Source organism: Suricata suricatta, chromosome 1 (genome assembly GCF_006229205.1).
Source record: "Suricata suricatta isolate VVHF042 chromosome 1, meerkat_22Aug2017_6uvM2_HiC, whole genome shotgun sequence".
In the NCBI taxonomy this organism is placed as follows: domain Eukaryota; kingdom Metazoa; phylum Chordata; class Mammalia; order Carnivora; family Herpestidae; genus Suricata; species Suricata suricatta.
In genome coordinates this window covers 173939706-173959108 of record NC_043700.1, presented here as the reverse complement: position 1 = coordinate 173959108, position 19403 = coordinate 173939706, and the positions used below count along the sequence as shown (strand labels likewise).

At 39.2% G+C, this 19403-nt stretch overlaps 1 protein-coding gene across 14 annotated transcripts in view; it reads left to right on the top strand.

The window, feature by feature from the left end:
- RBPJ (recombination signal binding protein for immunoglobulin kappa J region) overlaps positions 1-19023 on the top strand; it is a 139875-nt gene extending 120852 nt beyond the window's left edge. For 13 of the 14 annotated variants that reach the window (XM_029947892.1, XM_029947828.1, XM_029947884.1 and 10 more), the window contains 8 exons: positions 1645-1810; positions 6124-6298; positions 10075-10212; positions 10375-10487; positions 14183-14323; positions 15341-15496; positions 15839-15942; positions 16099-19023. In XM_029947892.1, coding sequence (XP_029803752.1) covers positions 1645-1810; positions 6124-6298; positions 10075-10212; positions 10375-10487; positions 14183-14323; positions 15341-15496; positions 15839-15942; positions 16099-16414 — 1309 coding nt within the window. In that variant the 3' untranslated portion in view covers positions 16415-19023. The remainder of the gene's footprint in view (positions 1-1644; positions 1811-6123; positions 6299-10074; positions 10213-10374; positions 10488-14182; positions 14324-15340; positions 15497-15838; positions 15943-16098) is intronic. The other variant, XM_029947790.1, reaches the window with a different exon arrangement.
- The last annotated feature ends 380 nt before the right edge of the window (positions 19024-19403 follow it).

Below are 19403 nucleotides of genomic sequence, written 5' to 3'. Positions count from 1 at the left end.
TCAAAAAAGAAGGAACCTACTTCTTTGAATAATTAAAGGATATTCCTACTTATTTATTATGCACCTGGTTCACCCACTAAATTACTTACCTGGTTACTATTTGAGTTTACTTAGCTACTATTTCAGATAGGTATTTGAGTTTTCAGGCCCCTCGATGAGACATGGTGGAAATGTTTTAAAGTATGTATCAGCCTGAGTGTATAATTGAGCAAAAGCAAATTACACTCTACATAAGGACTGGACTGATGGCCTGACTTATAAAATATGGGGCTGAAACTGATATTTTGTAATTGCCAGGGAGAAGAGAGCAGTTGACTTTTGCACGGGTTTGATCTGCATGGATCTACTTATGTTCAGATTTTTTTCAGTTAATACAATATAACATTATAAATGTATTTCCTCTTCCTTATGATTTTCTTAGTAAGTTTTTTTCTCTAGCTTACTTTGTTGTAAGAATATAGTAGGTAATACATATATAAAATATATGTTGACTCTTCATGTTAATGGTAAGCTTCCTGGTCAACAGTAGGCTATGAGTTAAGTTTGGGGGAGTCCAAAGTTAGACATGGATTTTTGACTGCACAGGGAATTGGCACCCCTCACCCCCACATTGTTCAAGGGTCAACTGTATAAGGAAGTTATTCTAGATGGGAAGAAAATTTTTGAGGGTAGGTTTTTGGCAACTAGAAAGACAAATCCGTTGGTGATCTGTGATTTGAAAGGGTGCAGTGAACTGTTCTTTCAGACATCCACTTGCACCAGGTGTCCAGGGTGCCAGATACATAAAACAAAGAAATCCACTTACCCATTTGCTTTTAATTCTTCTACTTTTGTTAATATTTTGAGTTTCTGCTTTGGATGTTGCTGTAATTCTGTTTTCCGAGTTAATCACCAAATAAAGTTCAGCGTAATAGCCATAATAGTAATGTCATTAATAATATATCATTTTGAGTAGCAATAATATTAGTAATATATCATTTTGATTAGATCTTAATAATTGCAGATTTGTGATGGCATATTATCTTCTGTAACCTGTTAGACATCATTGGATTTGCTGAACCTCAATAATTCAGAACTCTGAGCTATGTGAAAGTTCAGAGACTCCTCCTTCTAAAAAGTATCTAATCTTGGGATGCCTGAGTGGTCCAGTTGCTTCAGCGTTGGACTTCGGCTCAGGTCATGATCTCACGGTTCATGAGCTCAAGCTCTGCATCGGGCTCTGTGCTGACAGCTCAGAGCCTGGAGCCTGCTTCGGATTCTGTGTCTCCCTTTCTCTCTGCCCCTTGCCCGCGAGCTTGCTCGCGCGCTCGCTCTCTCTCTCTCTCTCTCTCTCTCTCAAAAATAAATAAGCATTAAAAAATAAGAAAAATAAAAAGTAATCTTACTGAATGCATATTTCCAGTATAGATGAATCTTCCCCAAACAAATGTAGTCTTTGTGGAAGCCTTGATATCTGTGCTATGGACATGATTAATTGGCATTACAAAAGGCTTCACCAAAATGTTTCATTAGGAGATTACTTAGTATAGTTCAGTATCATTTTGATTTCATATGGTCAAGGAAAGGAAATGCTTTCTTGAATCTAATTGTATTGTTTGGTTTTGTATTTGTATATGTGTGTGTGTGTTCCCACCATCGTTTCAGGTTTTTTTGCCCTCCTCCTTGTGTGTATCTTATGGGCAGTGGATGGAAGAAAAAAAAAGAACAAATGGAACGAGATGGTTGTTCTGAGCAAGAATCTCAACCATGTGCATTTATTGGAATAGGAAATAGTGACCAAGAAATGCAGCAGCTGAACTTGGAAGGAAAGGTAAATTAAACTATGTTGGTTCTTCTAAAAAGGCACTCCGGTACCCTCCTCACAAACAGTTTCCTTGTTTTTGTCGTGATGACTTTTTTTTTTTTTATAGCTTTGGTAGCAATTTTCTGTACACACCCTCCCCAGTCCTGCGCCCCCGCCCCAGCCACCAGAGGTAAACTTCTTAAACAGTTGTGGCTTGGTCATAAGCTGTCAACATCTGAAGGTGGCCTGTTAGCAGTTCTGGCTGGCTGTGAATCAGATTGCCATTGGAGGCCAGTAGTCCGTTTCAGAAGCTAATCCCTCGTGTGTGTGACGGGGGCGTGGGGCTCAGGTGGCAGTGAGCATGTGTAGCCCAGTGCTGTTTCTCCTTCTCTCAGTCTTACCCTAGGAACAAAGTGAGACAGACAGTTCTCACAAGTGTTTTCCTGGGTTATAAAGATCATACATGTTTTACGTAGCTCCTCTGTGGAGCAAAAACTATGCCGCAGACAAAAGCAGCCACAATGTGTTTTACTCAGACTTTCAGGGATTTTCTTTGATTAATTTGCTAGGGGACAAAATTTATGTTTCAGTTTTGCTAATTGCATTTTATGAAATTATAAAGTAATCATTTCAATTTATACTTTTAGTATTCAAAAATAGTTCTTAATGACTTAGCATTTAGCTATTTTCCCTTGATATTAAAATCAGAAAAATGGTTAGTTCTCAATAAGCACATGAATATCTTTTAAAAGATAGTGTATGAAAAGCTGTTTCTTCATTCAGTAAGTCTTCACTGAATGTCTTTATGTTTGCTGTGTTGTAGCTGGCAGTACAGCCAGGGGCTGCCTGGAGGCATTGAAGGTAATGAAGTAGGAGATTTGTACACTGCAGTTCACTTTTAGTCATTTTATAGCTAACATGGAGCATGAGCACTAAGAAGCCTTAATATCAGCCTTCTTCAAATATTTTTATGTAAGACATTTGTATCCTTAAGACTCTTATTGGTAAGACTTATCAACTATGTATTTTTAATTAAGTTTGCAATAAAACTTAAAACTTAGTACAGTAAAAACAGTGATTTCATCTTAAAAGAAAATAGAGCTGCAAGAAATGTTTCTAAATTATGACCCTTCAACTGGAGTAAAGGTGTGTTTAGGTGGGGTGATCTGATGGGCCTTAGCTGTGTCTCCCCTATTTTCCTGTTGTGTAGAAAGTCTCAGAGTTACAGGTCTCCAAGGTGTACATTTCGACAACTTGGTACTGTGAAATGAGTGCTTCAGTAGTGAGAAGCCAGGTAGCTACCAGGGTATCCAGCTGTTAACTGAATGTGTTTGCTTACTTCTCACAACGCTCCAGCGTCCAGCATCATAAGGGAAGTAATACCAAACAAACAGCATCCTCACTTGCCTTTATCAGCATCGTGGCTCAGTATATCTTTCTTCAACTTATGCCATTATATTATTTCCCTAAGCCCTAAAGATTCACAGAAGAAAAGAATACCTGAAAGCTTGAGCATTAACTAGTATTTAAAATAGCTACTACTGGGGTAGTAGAATGTCTGTAAGCCAAAGTTATTAATACTAGTTTTAATGAAAAATGCTATTAGAGAAGTCTTACTTTATATGTAAGACTTATTGAGAGTCACCAGACGGCATTCCAGGGGGAAGGACCATCCTGTGTGCTTGGAGCCTAAAAGTGTAGTGTGTTTGGGCCTTGGTAGGCAAAGATGGCCTGAGTAGCGGCCTGCTGAGCCTCCGAAAGGGGCCCTTTGCTCCTGCCTCTCTCAACCTCCGTTCACTTAAGGTAACACTGATTTCTTCTAGTAGTCTGTTCACCGAATGGTACAATTAGTCATTATTGAAAAAGAAAGGATAGTTATTTTGCACTATTGGGTATTTGTAATATTCATTATAATAAAAGTTCTAGTATATGTAGCACTTAGTATGGTCATGACATTTGACTGACTCTTCGTTGGTAATATCTTGGATCTGAGATTTCACTTAATGATACTTTTATTTTTTAAATATTCATTTCCTCAATTTTCCATCTTACATAGTTGGAACTAGGTAAGGAATAAAGGAATACAGCATGAATTGATTCCCTACGTAGCCCACTTGTGTTTTTCTTATGTTTAAAAGTTATATCCCCCTATACCTCTCTTGCTAGCACTGTTTCATTTCTATCATTCAGATATTTCTACAGTACTTTTGCAATATTAGATTTGGTATTGCTTTCTCATTTGGGGCATGTGTTTTTACTATGGCCTGAAGATCTTCAAGGAGTTGTTCTTAAGTTAAATTGTTTGTTATTTATAGAAAGGTTTATTATATGCCGTTTTCTAGTCTAGAATTTTGTCAGTTAACCTCGCATTTTGGTATGATGAAGGGAACTTTAAAATTTATTTTCTATTTTCTTAAAGCAGTAATACTTTTTCTGTATAGTGACTCCCCCCCCCCTTTTTTTAAATGGAATTTTAGTAGTTAGTGGTCAGTGGTCTTACAGTTTTTTGCTTTTTTTTTTGTTTTAAATAACAGATCTAGGGGTGCCTGGGTGGCTCAGTTGGTTAAGTGTCCGACTTTGACTCAGGTCATGATCTCACAGTCTGTGGGTTCGAGCCCTGCATCAGGCTCTGTGTTGACACTCAGAGCCTGGACCCTGCTTCGTATTCTGTGTCTCTCTCTTTATATGCCCCTCCTATGCTCACTCTCTGTCTCTGTCTCTCAAAATAAAATAAAGACCAAATAAATTCCTTAATAAAAATAAAATAACAGTTCTAATAAAGTTATCAGGGGCATCTGGGTGGCTCAGTTGGTTAAGCATCTAACTCAGCTCAGCTTGATCTCAGGGTCATGAGTATGATTATGTTTTTGTGGATTCAGACTACTTACTTTTATAAAATTAGGGATACATTTTCCTTATTTCAAAGAGATAGGTGTGCCTGCTTTTTCCAAACAAAAACTGTGTGAGATCTTTTTTCCATGAAAATTTGTCTTCATTTAGATACATTTCATTTTGTTCCTTGTAACTGCCTGCTTTAGTACATTGATACCCGTTTACCTAGACTTTGTCTTATGGTGCAGAACAATTCCAACAGTGTAGGCTTAATTCGACTTTCAATGCTTTTTAATGTATGGCAGACCTGTTGCTCCTGCCACAGCATCTCTGAGCACATGGAGATCCTCAGGTAGAAGGAGCTGTGTGAGTACGAAGAGCTATTGTTTTTATTTTCTTATTACCGTTACTAGCTTTATCTTAATTTTGTCTTCTGCAGAACAAAGCCTCTCAAAGCTTTTACCACACTTTGGAATTTGTGAAAACTTAATGGAGTATAAAATACTCATGATGCCACCTACATTTGCTCTGAGAAATGAAATAAACTGTGGTATCATTTTTGTTGTGCTAAAATTACACGTGATTAAAATTTAAAAAGTTAAAAACCCAGAGTACCTTAGCTATTTCCTAAATGAATGACACTTTTCTGTATTTTTAAAAGAAACACACCACAGAGGTAGTCAAGGAAGCTTGTGTAGCCTAATTTTAAGATAGAGCATTGATCTTCTAAAAAGTATAATTTAGATATTTTAAATACCTAAGCTGTGTTTGAGCATTATTTACTCAATCTGGAAAAGGAGATCAATTATTTAGTTCTGTCCCTAATTCGTAGGGATCAGGGGAATAGGAACAATAACAGAATTGTCATACATATTTGAATAGTAGCACTGCGACTGTCTCGACTGGCATTATTCCTTGCTACCTTTCAATCTAGTTTCCTATTTTTTTTTTCCTTTTTAAGTAAGTTTTGCCTCCAATGTAGGTCTTGAACTCACAGCCCTGAGATCAAGAGTCATATAATGTTTATTTGTTTATTTCTGAGAGAGAGCACAAGCAGGGGAGGGGCAGAGAGAAAAAGGGAGAGAGAGAATCCCAACCAGGATTCCGTCAGCACAGAGCCTCATGCAGGGCTCGAACTCAATAACCTTGAGATCATGATTTGAGCTGAGATCAAGGGTCAGATGAATAACTGAGCCACCAGGTGCCCTGTAAAATTCTATTTTAAAAAATTACTATTACAGCATTCATAATTCTTTTATGTTGGTATAGAGCTATATAAAACAAGAAAAGCTGTGTTTTAAAACAGGATAAAATGGATCGTAATTTTAATATTTTACAGACTTGGTAAGACTGTCCTTTGTCCTCCAGGATCAATTTCAGTATTTTTGCAATTGGTGTTTTCAGTCATTCATCGAACTCAGTCATCGCAAACCTGGCCATGGCAATACTGAGCTGTAAGAACAGAACCAACAAGCTTTGGTGCTATTGAAACTTTACTTTTTTCACAGAACTATTGCACAGCCAAAACATTGTACATATCTGACTCCGACAAGAGAAAGCACTTCATGTTGTCCGTGAAGATGTTCTACGGCAACAGTGATGACATTGGTGTGTTCCTCAGCAAGCGGATCAAAGTCATCTCCAAACCTTCCAAAAAGAAGCAGTCGTTGAAAAATGCTGACTGTATGTATACTGTAGTTTTCTTTTTGTCACCAATTCCCCCCATGGATTAATAAGATAAAATCAACTATTTTTTTTTTAACTAAAATTTGCTTTTCGATGGCAGATTCATTTGTTAGTGATGGTTTTGTGGCCCTCCACTTTATCTGAAACTGTCACATTTATTATTGCCATTTTATGGTCATCTTTTTTTTTTTTTTTAATTGAAGTGAACAGTGCCTGGTCCAGGGAGACGCTCCCAGCCAGGGCCAGCTCTGCACTGCTCCCCACTGGCATTTGGGGAGTGGGAACATACTCCTTGTGCTGTCAGTGACCACAGGGAGTGCTGGTGGCATTGGGTGCATCCAACCAGTGACACTAAATGTCCTCGTTCTCATTCCACAGAGAATTGATCCCCCAAGAACACCAAATGCTCCTCTCTGAGAAACACTGTTATCAAATGGGCTGTGGAAAGGCCATTCTGAAAACCTGAACAACATTGTTAACACAGTTGCTCCAGCAAAGACTGCAGCCTCATGAGCCAATTTTTAGACTCCCAGATATCAGAGACCAACGTTGTCTGACCGAGTTATACATTTCAGCCCCTGCACCCAATTTTCTTTCTTTCTTCTTTTTTTTTTTTTAACTCTTTATTAGGAACATTTTCAGACTCACCCAAAAGGGAGAAATTTGTGTTAGGCGACCATCCCCCTGGCTTCGATAGGTTTTGCCAGTTCTGTTTCATTGTTTCCATGGGCTCTTCCTTCTCTGACTGCTAGAATATTTTAATGGAAATCTCAGATAACCTGTTCTTTCAGCCGCCATTTCTGCGGTAGTAATGCCTAAAAACGTGAACCATTGTGCTTTAATGCCATCTAAAAACCAGTCCACCTGCAGACTCATCATATGCTCTCTGAAATGTTGTTTTACGGTTGTCGGGGGTTGGGGGGAAGGGTTCTTAGCAGTTGGCCTGTTCAAACTTGGGTCCAAATAAGGCCCATACATTTTATCCTATAATAGTTTTTTCCTTCCCCTTGCAATCTCTCCATGTCATTTGCTGAAGAAACTGCTTATTTTCCCATTGGAATTTCCATATTCTGGATCTGGCTGATTACATGTGCTTCTGTCTATACTTTCCCTAAACTGGTGGTTAGACCTAAAGACTTATTTTAAAATTAGCTGGTCCTCTCTATGCTTGTTTCCTTCAAATCAGAAGTCAGAGACGACTCCTGATTATCCCACTTTTGTTCTGTTTAGTTGTTGATGGTAAGTTGAGCTGTCGTTAGCCTAATCCATCGTTACAAAGTTCTTCGCAACCATTAACCATTAATGATGGCTGCTTAAATCCAGTATTTTATGAAGGGCTTTTTCTAATTCTTTTACTCAGAACTTGTTAGCATTTTGTTTCAAATATAGTCTGCAGAGAAAAGGCGGGAAAGGTGCTTGTTTACTAATTTGCAAAATAGCAGTAGTATTCTTTGAAAGTACCCAAGGTTTTAGGAGTTTTTGTTTGGTTTGCGTGGTTTTATTTTGTTTCATTTTATTATGAACTTAAACATAGTAAAGTAGACAGAGTCGCATAATTATGTGAAAGCTCTGTGTCCATCTTCTGATTTCAAGACTGCTCTTAACTGCAGGCTGGTGCTGTTTCTTCTATACCTATATCCCGCCCCCGCGTCCCTCATTTTAGTGCATTGCAAATATATAAGACCGATCTCTGTAAATACGTGTCTCTGAAAGATAGAGGTTCTTGTTTTTTAATATAATTACAACCTCATAATCACGTAAAAACAAGTATGTTATAAAACAACTATAAAAACAATTTCTTCATATTATCAAATATCTAGTTATTTGAACAAATTTAAAATGATCTAAAATTTAGTCTCGTTAGTATTTTGTTTGAATCAGAATTCAAATTTTGAATCCCCATCAGATATTTACAGTATATATTACATTGACATGTCCTTGGATTTTTTTGAAGTAAGTATGTTTACTTGTTTTCTTTTTCTTTTATTTGCTTTTTACAGAAAGAGTGAGTGGGGTAGAAAGAAGGTGGGAGGGGGGAGAGAGTGAAAGAGAGAGAGACAGAGACTGAGACACTCTAAGGCAGGCTCCATGCTTAGCAGGGAGCCTGATGCCTGCAGGGCTCAGTCCCTTGACCCTGGGATCATGACATGAGCTGAAATCAAGAGTCAGACGCTCAACCAACTGAGCCACTCAGGCGCCCCGCCTTGAGTATTTTTTATCTCTGGATTCCCTCTTCATCACTGTCTCTCCTTGCAATGTATTTATTCAAGGGACTGAGTCATTTGGCCCTGAGAGATTTCCACATACTGGATTTTGCTAATTTCATTTCCATGGTGTAGTTTAATGTATTTTATAAGCTACACTGTGAAAGAGAACACATGAGAGCCAGACACTAGTAAAGTGGTAAAGACAGGTTGTATTCAGTACTGTCACAGGAGGGAGAAGAGACTTCAGTGTGGAGCTGAGCTCCGTGAGCGTCCAGCGAACCTCACGAAGAGGAAACATTCAAGGTGGACGGGGTTCTAGAGGAGCCAGTGTAACAGGAGTTTTGCAAAGGCTGGCCTGTGGTGATCAGATACACAGGGTGGCGCACGGGGAGTTTGATCAGGTGCAAGGGTGGGAGGAAGACTCTTTAAAGTTTGGTCGAGGAGAGGGGCACCTGGGTGGCATCTGTTGGGCATCCAACTTCAGCTCAGTTCATAATCTCGTGGTTCCTGAGTTTGAGCCCTGCATCAGACTCTGCTGACAGCTCGGAGCGTGGAGCCTGCTTCGGATTCTGGGTCTCCCTCTCTCTGCCCTTTTCTGCTTGTGCTCCCTGTGTCCTATCTCTCTCTCTCTCCCTCTCTCTGTCTCAAAAATCAGCATTAAAGAGATTTTTTAAGTTTGGTTAAGGAGAGAATCTTTCTAGTCCATTTAGAAACTTGCTCAAATTTAAGTTTGTTGTTCTTTAGTTTTCGTTGTTGTTGCTGCTAGAGGACCAAGCTTAGCTCATAGTTGAGTTGAGTGTCCCTGCTAATGTCGTGTAGCCACACCGTTTCTAATTCAAATTATCGGATTTTAGCTAAACTCTCACTTTGGTTTTCTGTTGATTGTGAGTCTCTTGTTGACAGAGAACATATTTCACTTTCAGAATATTTTCCTGCTTACATAGATGTGGTTGTTTTTTCAAGAAATTTCATGCAGTGCTATCTTTCGAGGCAATTAGAAAAAATCAAAATCTCTAAAGTCAGAATATGCAGAGGCAATTGACATCAACTTTACTAAACCTTCTTCTAGACTCCTGTGGGTACATTCCATAGGATTGGATGTGAGCACAGGGACTCACATGTGCAGTCACATAAATACATATATAACAGGACCTCAGTATACAGAAGGTTTTGTAGACTGCTTTTCCACTCCGTGGTATACTAGGGAGATACTTTTTTATCAGTTCATTTTGATAATCATTATTTAAATAGGTAATGATATAATTTGTATAATCAATTTCCCATTGTTGCATATTTATTGTTTAAACGTAATTTCCCTTTGCTGAACAGCACTGCTTTAACGTACTGTATAGCTCTTATTTAAAAATACTTTATGGATGTATTTTACGTTTTTAACCTGACATCATTAATGAGAGTTACTTTGAGGTTTTTTTTTTTTTTTTTTAGGGTATCAATTTGTTAGCACAATCTGTTAATTATTAAGTAATAATAAAGAATAATTATACCTTGCCAGTTCCAAGCCCCTTCCCTCCAGTCACATAAATGGAAGCTGTTTTCTCTTTGCAGTGTGCATTGCCTCAGGAACAAAGGTGGCTCTGTTTAATCGACTTCGGTCCCAGACAGTTAGTACCAGATACTTGCATGTAGAAGGAGGTAATTTCCATGCCAGTTCTCAGCAGTGGGGAGCATTTTACATTCATCTCTGTGAGTATGAAAATGTGTATTTGATGTTTCTAGTGTGAAGTTGTTAAATTCTTTGATAATAAGACACACAGATCTAATAAGTTTTATTGTTTTCCTAAGTAGATTAAAGAAGTCTAAAAGATAATAATTCGATCTCTTTTTTTTTTTTTCACTCCACTGTAGTGGACGATGATGAATCAGAAGGAGAAGAATTCACAGTTCGTGACGGCTACATCCACTATGGACAGACCGTCAAACTCGTGTGCTCTGTCACCGGCATGGCTCTCCCGAGACTGGTACGCTCCGCTCTTGCTGCGGTCGTGTGTGTGGTGAAAATTGAGAACGCCGGAAAGGCACAACATTCAGATGTAAAAATACACTTCAGCTTCATTTTTTAATTTAAGAAGATGTATCAGTAGTCATTGCTATTGATTATTGACTATTATAACCCAACTTATTTTAAAAATGATTTAAGGCAGATAGCCAATTTTTATGAATACATTATTAATGACTTTCTGGTACACTGTTTCTAATACATTTTGGTGGAGTTTTTCCTTTTTGGTTGTATATCTGCACATGTTCAATAGAGGGCACTAAATAATTAGATTATGACTTCTTGCCTTAACTAATACAGATACACTGTTTTCATTTTTTGTGGTGCCCACCAGAGGACCAACTTTTAAGAAGCATAGAAATTCTTATTTCCTTAAAGATATAAGCATAGTTTTTACTAGTTTACTCTCTAACAAGAAGATAGATTTGTTAAAAATTAAATTGTTATTTCATACTCTGAGAGAAGCATGGTGTTTAGGACTTTTTGTTCACTAGGACAATTTTGAAACTTTAAAAACCGCTTTTCTTAGCAAAATGAGAACAAACGGCCCCTGTACCGGCACCTTTCCATTCCCCCCCATCTTCTGAAAGGAAAGTTAGTTATGTTAAAGATGGAGGGAGTTTAGGAGTAAGTCTGATTCGAGGTCAGGTACGGGGGGACCTGGTGTTGGGCCGTATCCAGTTTATCTCAGAAATATGGTAGATACTGTACCAATGACCTACACAGCCAGCACAGAGGAGAGTACCGGTCGGAGTCATTCCTGGTGTTTTATGAATGTAGAATCTCCACACACACAGCTTACGTTGTAACGTTTGCATTACCTGGTGTCTCAGATATTTTTCCTTTTCTTAATAATTAGAAATGACCAAAGCAAGGTTTCGATGCCAAATAATAGTGGTCATCTTTGGTTAACTTGGTGAGAAGTCACGCACTCAGCAGGGCCTGTGTCCAAGGAACTGTGGTGGGAATGAAATCGAACTAAACATGGCTCGTGTTCACTGTGTGCTTCTCACTCACTAGCTAGTGGAGAAGCTGTGGAGTGCACACATAGCGGACTGTAGACAAGTCAGACTCTGGTGGAGAAGCATGCGTGAGTGCCGGAGGCGTACATCATTCAAAACTCAGTTCTTTCTCTAAAATCCAAACCTCCTCTAATTTAATATATTGCTCTAAGGCTTTAACATTGAGTGAAGACATGTTGCCTGAGTTCAGTCAGTCTCGCAGACTAGCTCAGAAGTTATCCTTGCTGAGGTGCACTCACTGCCTCCCTTTAAACTCAAAAGTGGGTGTAGTGTTAGGGGAATGGAAGATACTCTGAGCTAAAAATGTAAACATGATGAATGCTAACTTTAAAGATGGGGCTTTTATACAGTTGTGGCTTAGTTAATGAAAAGTCTTTGCGTACTGAGATGTAAAGCAAGTAATAAAAGCCAATGTTTTGCATGATATTAATCATATTTTTCTAAGCACTCTTACATATATTGATTTAATCCTCCTAAAACTCAGTAGTTACTTTTTGGGATGTTCATTGTGGAGCACAGTGGACTGCACTGCTGCATCCTATAAATTGTCCTGAACCTTCCATATGCCAGGCATTGTCTAGATGCTAATACAGTGGTGAGCAAGGTGGGCTGTCTGTCCTCATGGAGCTTACATTTTGGTAGGGAGACGGACATTAGCTAAAGAAATAACTATATTAACGTATTAAAGGTTAACACAAATGTTAGGAAAGTAAGGTAAAACAGGGTAAAGAGCTTAGGGAGTGCTTGGAGCGGTAAGAGAAATCTTTGAAGTAGGGAAATTTGAACAGAGACCAGAATGAAGTTGGGAACCACAAACCGTGAAGGGCGTTTCAGACCGCACAAGTGCAGAAAGAACGTCAGACAGCAGCAGTGAGGACCAGCGAGGCCACTGTGTAGCCCCAGCCGGGGGGAGGTGGGAAGTGAGCCTACAAGGTCAGCCGTGGACGGCGTCTGTGGAGTCCCTCTCTGTATCCAGAGTTAGGACTTTTTATTACCTACACATGATAGGAGGCCACTGGAGGGTTTTAAACAGGCATGATGACTGGTTTATGTTTAGGAGGAGAATTCTGGAGGCGCTGTGAAGAGGAGAACGCGGGGTGTAGCCATAGGAGCAGAGAGACAATGGTTGGCCTTCAGCCATAATTCAGGATCCTAGCAGTAAGGTGATGAGAGGTGACACGTCTATTTGAAAATGGACTTAATGGAATTTGTTAACAGACTGACAATTAGGTGTCAGAGAAAACAAGGGGACAGGGGTGACTCCAAGGGTTTGGGTTGAGCAAGTGGTGGTGCCACTTACTGAGCTTTGAGTCGGAGGAAATTAAAAGTCTGGGTTTTGATCAAGGTTGAAGTAGCAGTTAAACATCTTAGATGGAACTGTGGCATGGGTAGTTAGATATACGAGTTACGTGTCAGAGGAGAGAGGCCAGCACTGGAGGTACGGCCTCAGGAGTTGCCAGCCTCTAAATGGTGCAGAAAGGACAGAGGATGGAGGGAGAAGAAGGAAGGACTCAGGTCTGGGACACTCCAAAGGCCAGTTAGAGCATGGCTGTCCCTAAAAGGAGGACGTCTGTGTCAGTGCTTCTGAGGAATCAAAGTGAAGACAGATGCCTCCCAGAGCCCACAGAGTCATCTCTCTGGATGCCTTGGTGGCCCTTGACAGGGGCAGTCGTGGTGGAGATCCAAGAGACAAGGGGCTGGAATTACTTAAGGTGATTGCGCAGTGAGGAAGAAGGGTTTGGTATAAAGGGGACCAAAGAAGTGGAGTGGAGAGGGACATAGCGACAAGGAAGCGGTTTCTTTACTTCTGATTTCAGATGAGAAATCGTTTTGTAACATGTTTGTATGCTGTTGGGAGTGATCTTTATAATCCTCAGACACATAGTTATTACCTCCAGTGGGCTGTAAGTGACTTCTCAGACGTGATAGAGTTATCGCTCATACACCTGTATGTTTTTTGTGAAATATTTGAATTATAAAATGTAATAGAGTTCAGGCTGGATAGGCAACCAGCCCTGGAATCACATTCTGGTCCTTCAACTTCTAACCAGGTGATTTTGAGCAAGTTACCTGACTTCTTTGAGCCTGTTTCTACCTGCAAAATGATACTTATCGTAGGCTTTTAATTATGTACATAGAGATCTAAAGATATATAGAGAGAGTAGTCTTCAGAGATAGTTTTTCTTTTGATGTCATTGTATTTCATTGGAAAAGTCAACGGAACTTGTTACATAAAATACGGTTCATTGGTTAGCAAGGTTAACACCAGCTGTCAGTTTGTTGGAAATGCAGACTGTTAGGCCCACATGAGATCTGTGGGGTTAGAACAGATGTGTTTTTAACAAGAGCCCCAGATGATTTGTGTGCACATTAAAGTTAGAAAAGCAGTGATCTGGAAAACAAGTATCTGCCTGCCCTGTTTTCCAGGTGTTCCTGGAAGAAGGTAACCATTTCCACAGTCTACCATTGTGATCTGAAAGTACTTTTTTTACCTAGCCTTAGTATTTGTAAATGTTGTTGTATATAAACTGTGATGTGTTATTCTCACATCTTCTTTCTGTACACTCTGGGCATTGTCCATAACAAAAGCTCTCCATATGTGATGACCTTTTCTTTTTTAATTATTGAACTCTAGATAATTAGGAAAGTGGATAAGCAAACCGCATTACTGGATGCAGATGATCCTGTGTCACAACTCCATAAATGTGCATTTTACCTTAAGGATACAGAAAGAATGTACTTGTGCCTTTCTCAAGAAAGAATAATCCAGTTTCAGGTATGTTTTTAAATTACTAGTTTAAAAAAATGTGCTAGCTGTCCAGTTAGCAGCATACAGAATCCTAAAACTCTTGTTGAATGTCCACTGTACTCACATACACAAAGCTGTTTTCAGGTATTTGTCTCAAGTTTGAAGATTCTTAACCTACTTGATCCTGAGACGTAGCAGTCACCCCACCTCAAGGAAGAACTCAAGTTTGTAAAAATGTTCTTGAAGAGACAGTTGTATCTATTTCTTGGAATAAGAAAATTTCTCAAATTATCCAAAAGGAGATTTGGGGTGTTCGCTGAATCCTCTGAAACTGTGTGAAGATGTTGTATACAGATGCGTGCATATTTCTGGGGAGGGTTCATAATTACCAGGTTTACATCGAGGTCTTCCTAGATAGTAATGAGGAAATGCTTCGAAAGTTCATTATTAGCTACACTTACTCAGAAGTCTTCATGAGGACGTCTGTGACATGGGCAGATGATTTAATGGGATACTTACACTTTCATGTGAAACTCATTTGTAAACACCTGGAGACCCATCTCAGAGAGACGGGCGCATACAGCCGTTCTCCTCAGCCCAGAGTCGCTGGACGGGCCTGGTATTTGAAGGGGGCAGGGGCTTGCCAGGTCACATATTGGTTTCCTCCTGCTGGAAGTGCCCAAGTTTCTAACTGTTCTCTAAGCTTGAGGGGCTCTTACTCTTTTAGGGATCCGTCACAAATACTGATCATTTATTAAAGAAGTTATGCAGGTACTATTGTGCTCTCAAATGCTTATTCTGAAAGGTATTATTTTTAATATGTGACTGAAACATTTCATGGTATAATAAAAACTGGTGGATGTGAGGTTGCCATATTGATATACTCTGTTTATTTAAGGATTGGCAGAGTTCTGTGTTTGAAAAGTTCAGAAATTTGTACTAAATTGCCTGTTAACTCCAGTCTATGAGTGTTACCTTGTTAAAATTGTCTTTATACTGCTGTGCATATAAAACTCCCATTTCTGAACATTCTTTCTTCCTCAGGCCACTCCGTGCCCAAAAGAACCCAATAAAGAGATGATAAATGACGGAGCTTCCTGGACAATCATCAGTACGGACAAGGCAGAGTATACATTTTACGAGGGGATGGGCCCTGTCCTTGCCCCAGTCACCCCTGTGCCTGTCGTAGAAAGTCTTCAGGTGAGACCGCTTACATGTTGACTTTTAACTCTTTGCAATTGCTCTCTGCTCTCTCTTGGAGTGTTTTTATTTCACAGTAAATCATAAGATTTGGAGATTTTGTTAATACCTCATTCATTGATTAAAAAAAAATAAAAGCATAATTTTTATACAAGAAAATTTAAGTTTAAATCAACTGGTACATTAATTTGAGATGTTTTAGCTCATTTTGTCCTTATAATCATGTTATTTAAGAGTTTTATTTTTCCATTTTTTCCACAAATCATAGTCAAATGAAAAACTAATTTGTGTACTTTAATGAAAAGTTCTCTCAACATTGTTCTGATTTTCTGTGAATTTCAGTTGAATGGCGGTGGGGACGTAGCAATGCTTGAACTTACAGGACAGAATTTCACTCCAAATTTACGAGTGTGGTTTGGGGATGTAGAAGCTGAAACTATGTACAGGTACTTAATGAAACTTTTTATATCACCCAGAGTTTTTGATGGGGGTGGGTACATAAGATTCTTCCTAATACTGATTGTAATGTATTGAGCAACCTTGTTTTAAGTTCCAGTTCTAAGATTTACCTTCCTTTTAAGTGCTTTATATTTCCTCCTCAGATGTGGAGAGAGTATGCTCTGTGTTGTCCCAGACATTTCTGCATTCCGGGAGGGCTGGCGATGGGTCCGGCAGCCAGTCCAGGTTCCAGTAACTTTGGTCCGTAATGATGGAATCATTTATTCCACCAGCCTTACCTTTACCTACACCCCGGAGCCAGGGCCGCGGCCACACTGCAGTGCGGCAGGAGCTATCCTTCGAGCCAGTTCAAGCCAAGTGCCCCCTAACGAATCAAACACAAACAGCGAGGGAAGTTACACAAATGTCAGCACAAATTCTACCAGTGTCACATCTTCTGCAGCCACAGTGGCGTCCTAACTACCGGCTTCTTGCTGGGACTTAAACTGACTTGAGTGCGGCAAAATGTTGACAAAAAAAAAAGAAGAAGAAAGAAAAAGAAAAAAATGAACAATCTTTTGTGGTTTCTTGGGAAAACTTTGCATACCCGGTGATGCTGTTCAGAAACCCCATTACCTACAAGTGCTGATTTGAAGTGCAGAAGCCGCAGTAAAACAAACAAAACGTCGTAATGTACAAACCATTGGGAATCGATTGTTTTCAGCTGTTATTCTTGTTTGGTTGGTTTTTGTTTGGTTTTGTTTAAATGGGCAAGAAATAGAGATGTGGCTGGAATAAAAGTTAATCAAACTAGAAGACACAAATCTAACATAGTTTTTACGGACCAAGGAACTTGTATAAGCTTTAGCAAAAGGTACATTTTCACCATACCTTTTTTTATATCACAGTATATAGTACACCTTTGTTACCAAATAGGTTCTCCTCCTCCCTGCCCCCCTGAGCTCTGCCCTCCAGTACATCCAAGTTCCAAGCCTGACCGTGCTAGTTTAACCTGATTACCTTATTCTTCCAGGTTTTTTGGTTTAAGGCTGGAACTATTCTTTTTATTTTATTTTTTTAAAGCTGATGTCTTACGACTTTTCATGAGTCGAAATTGTTTTGATTTCAGCAAGTCAAATCTTGTAAAGGCCCGCCTATTTTTTTTTTTAAGATTATATGAAGTCTGTGCAAAAGCTTTAAAAAAATGCCTCTGCCTTGCCTGCAGTACATGCAATATATGTTAACTTAGTCTCTTTTCTCAGACACTGTTGGTAGTTCTTTCCTTGTTTTCCTTTTTTTTTTAAATGTATTTATAGTGGTATTCCAAGAGGTTCTAACATTTACGTGGAATTAAATGTGGCCATTTAGTCATTAATGAATTAATGGTGCAGAACATGTTGGTATTTGAAGTGTTCTCTCCCCTTTGCCCATGTGTGAATGTATCTACATGTTCCAGATTTGTGCAGGTCCCCCCTCCTAATCTTGTACATAACTTGTATTATGTGTAAGTTAAACATTTTATTTTGAACTTGGAATGTTCCCAGTGATCTCCTTCAGCAGGGTGTTTTCTGCCTTGTTGGCATATGACAGAAAAAAAATATCATGACAAGTATTTGCTACCAGTTGGTAGATGGTGCCCTGATTGTATAATGAGAAGATCTCAGCAAAAGCATGTATTTGTTTACTTTTTTTTGGTAGCCTAGGTCAAAACATCATTGTAACCTTAAAACCAGATGCTTTTGTTAGACGACCACCTCAAGTAGCTTGGAAGACAGTACCTTAGAGCAGATAGTTGTGAGATTATAAAACTGCAAATGTAATGTATCTTTCCATGTCTCTCCTGACTTCTCTGTCTTCTCTTCCCCAGAACTGCGTATCTCCACAGAGGTCTCCTTCTCAGAAAACATTTCTTTTCCATGCAGTTAAGGTTGAGTTGCATTCAGGCTGTGTGTTGGCCTTCTATGCGAGGCTCACCGCTTTTAACGTTCTTCCATTTCCGCACTCTGGTTAGGCCTTTGTTCCTTTCTTGGAAATTGCAGCGGACTCACTGGGCTACAGTTAGTACAGGAACCACGTGTATGATGTTCTAGGACACAGTCTAGTAATACAATCATCCTGCTTAGAGTTCAAAACTACCTCTAGATTGTGGTAAGCTTTTACTGTCCCATAAAACAGGAGCCACAAGTACCTTACGGATTCAAAACGAACTTCCTTCAGTGTTTCCATACAGACCGCTGTCTTTCTGGTGTCCTGAGCTTCATCAGTAGACTTTGTAAACGTCGTTTCAGTAGCTTCCCCTCTCCCCAGCTTTGTTACCTTCATCACTCTTGCTCAGACTGTCATTGTAAATACAATCCCTAACTTCTCTATATCCCCTTTTCCTCGGTTTTCAAGGAGGAAGCCACTGGTAAAACGCATTAGTGGTTGAGTCAGAGTTACTGTGGTTTTGTCGCCCCGCAAGCCTTTGTGATTACAGGCTGCGTTGTTCTCCACGCACAGCCTTCTCGTCAGATCTGCTCCCATCACTGGCTTCTCACACGTCAGATCTGTGTCAGTGCTTAAGGGCAGAATTGTGGCCTTACCTTTCCTTGTTTTAACTGTTTACTAGCTTCTTCTTGCAAAACTGCTTATTTCTGAGTGGTATTTATTCTTCTCTGTTGAATCATGGAAGTGATCTTTACGCACTGCTTTGGGTTCAGAGCCTGGAGAGACTTCCAGTGCCGCTTTACTCTGAATGGGCCACAAGTTTCCTCCACTTCCCAGGTTTGGTATTTAGTTACAAAACTGTGTTAAATTAACAGGGCACAGATGAGATACTTTTGAAGAACAAACTATTCCTTACGTAGCTTTGCAACTCAAATTAATTTTTCAAGTTTATGGCTTTATTAAATGAACTTTGCTTTTTTATTATTTAATTGTACTTTGTTTTGGCTCTTTGTTTCTTTTAATAAGATAATTTTGAAATACTAGACTGTAAAGCCTTTTCCTGTTTGTTTTTTGTTTGAAAAGTCCAAGAATGTACTTACACAGGCATTTCCCTTGCTATTTTATGCCATTCTGCATACCACAAACTAAAGACTGAAATGGTTTGTCTGTTGTAGCTTTTTTTTTTATCAGTAGTTCTTTTTGTCAGCTGCTTTTTAAAAAATCTTTATGGATTTGTGAATCATTTTTCATGTATAATTTATAGGAGTCTTGTCCTCTGGTCATAGTAGAACACAGCCCCTCCTCCGACTGCATTACCAGAGATGCAAGACGCTCTTCTTAGAACGGTGACCACTTCAGTTAGAGAACATTCGAGTTTTGGGTTGTTTCTGGTTTTTAAAATTCTGTTTCAGAAGAATATCTTCTGCTCTCGTGAGCTATGCAATGTCTAAAAATATGCCAGAAGCTGAGTCTGTGATTCAGTTTGTTTTTTAGTTCCATTGAATTGATCATATCGATTGGGAAGGCAACTTAAAGGCTTTAA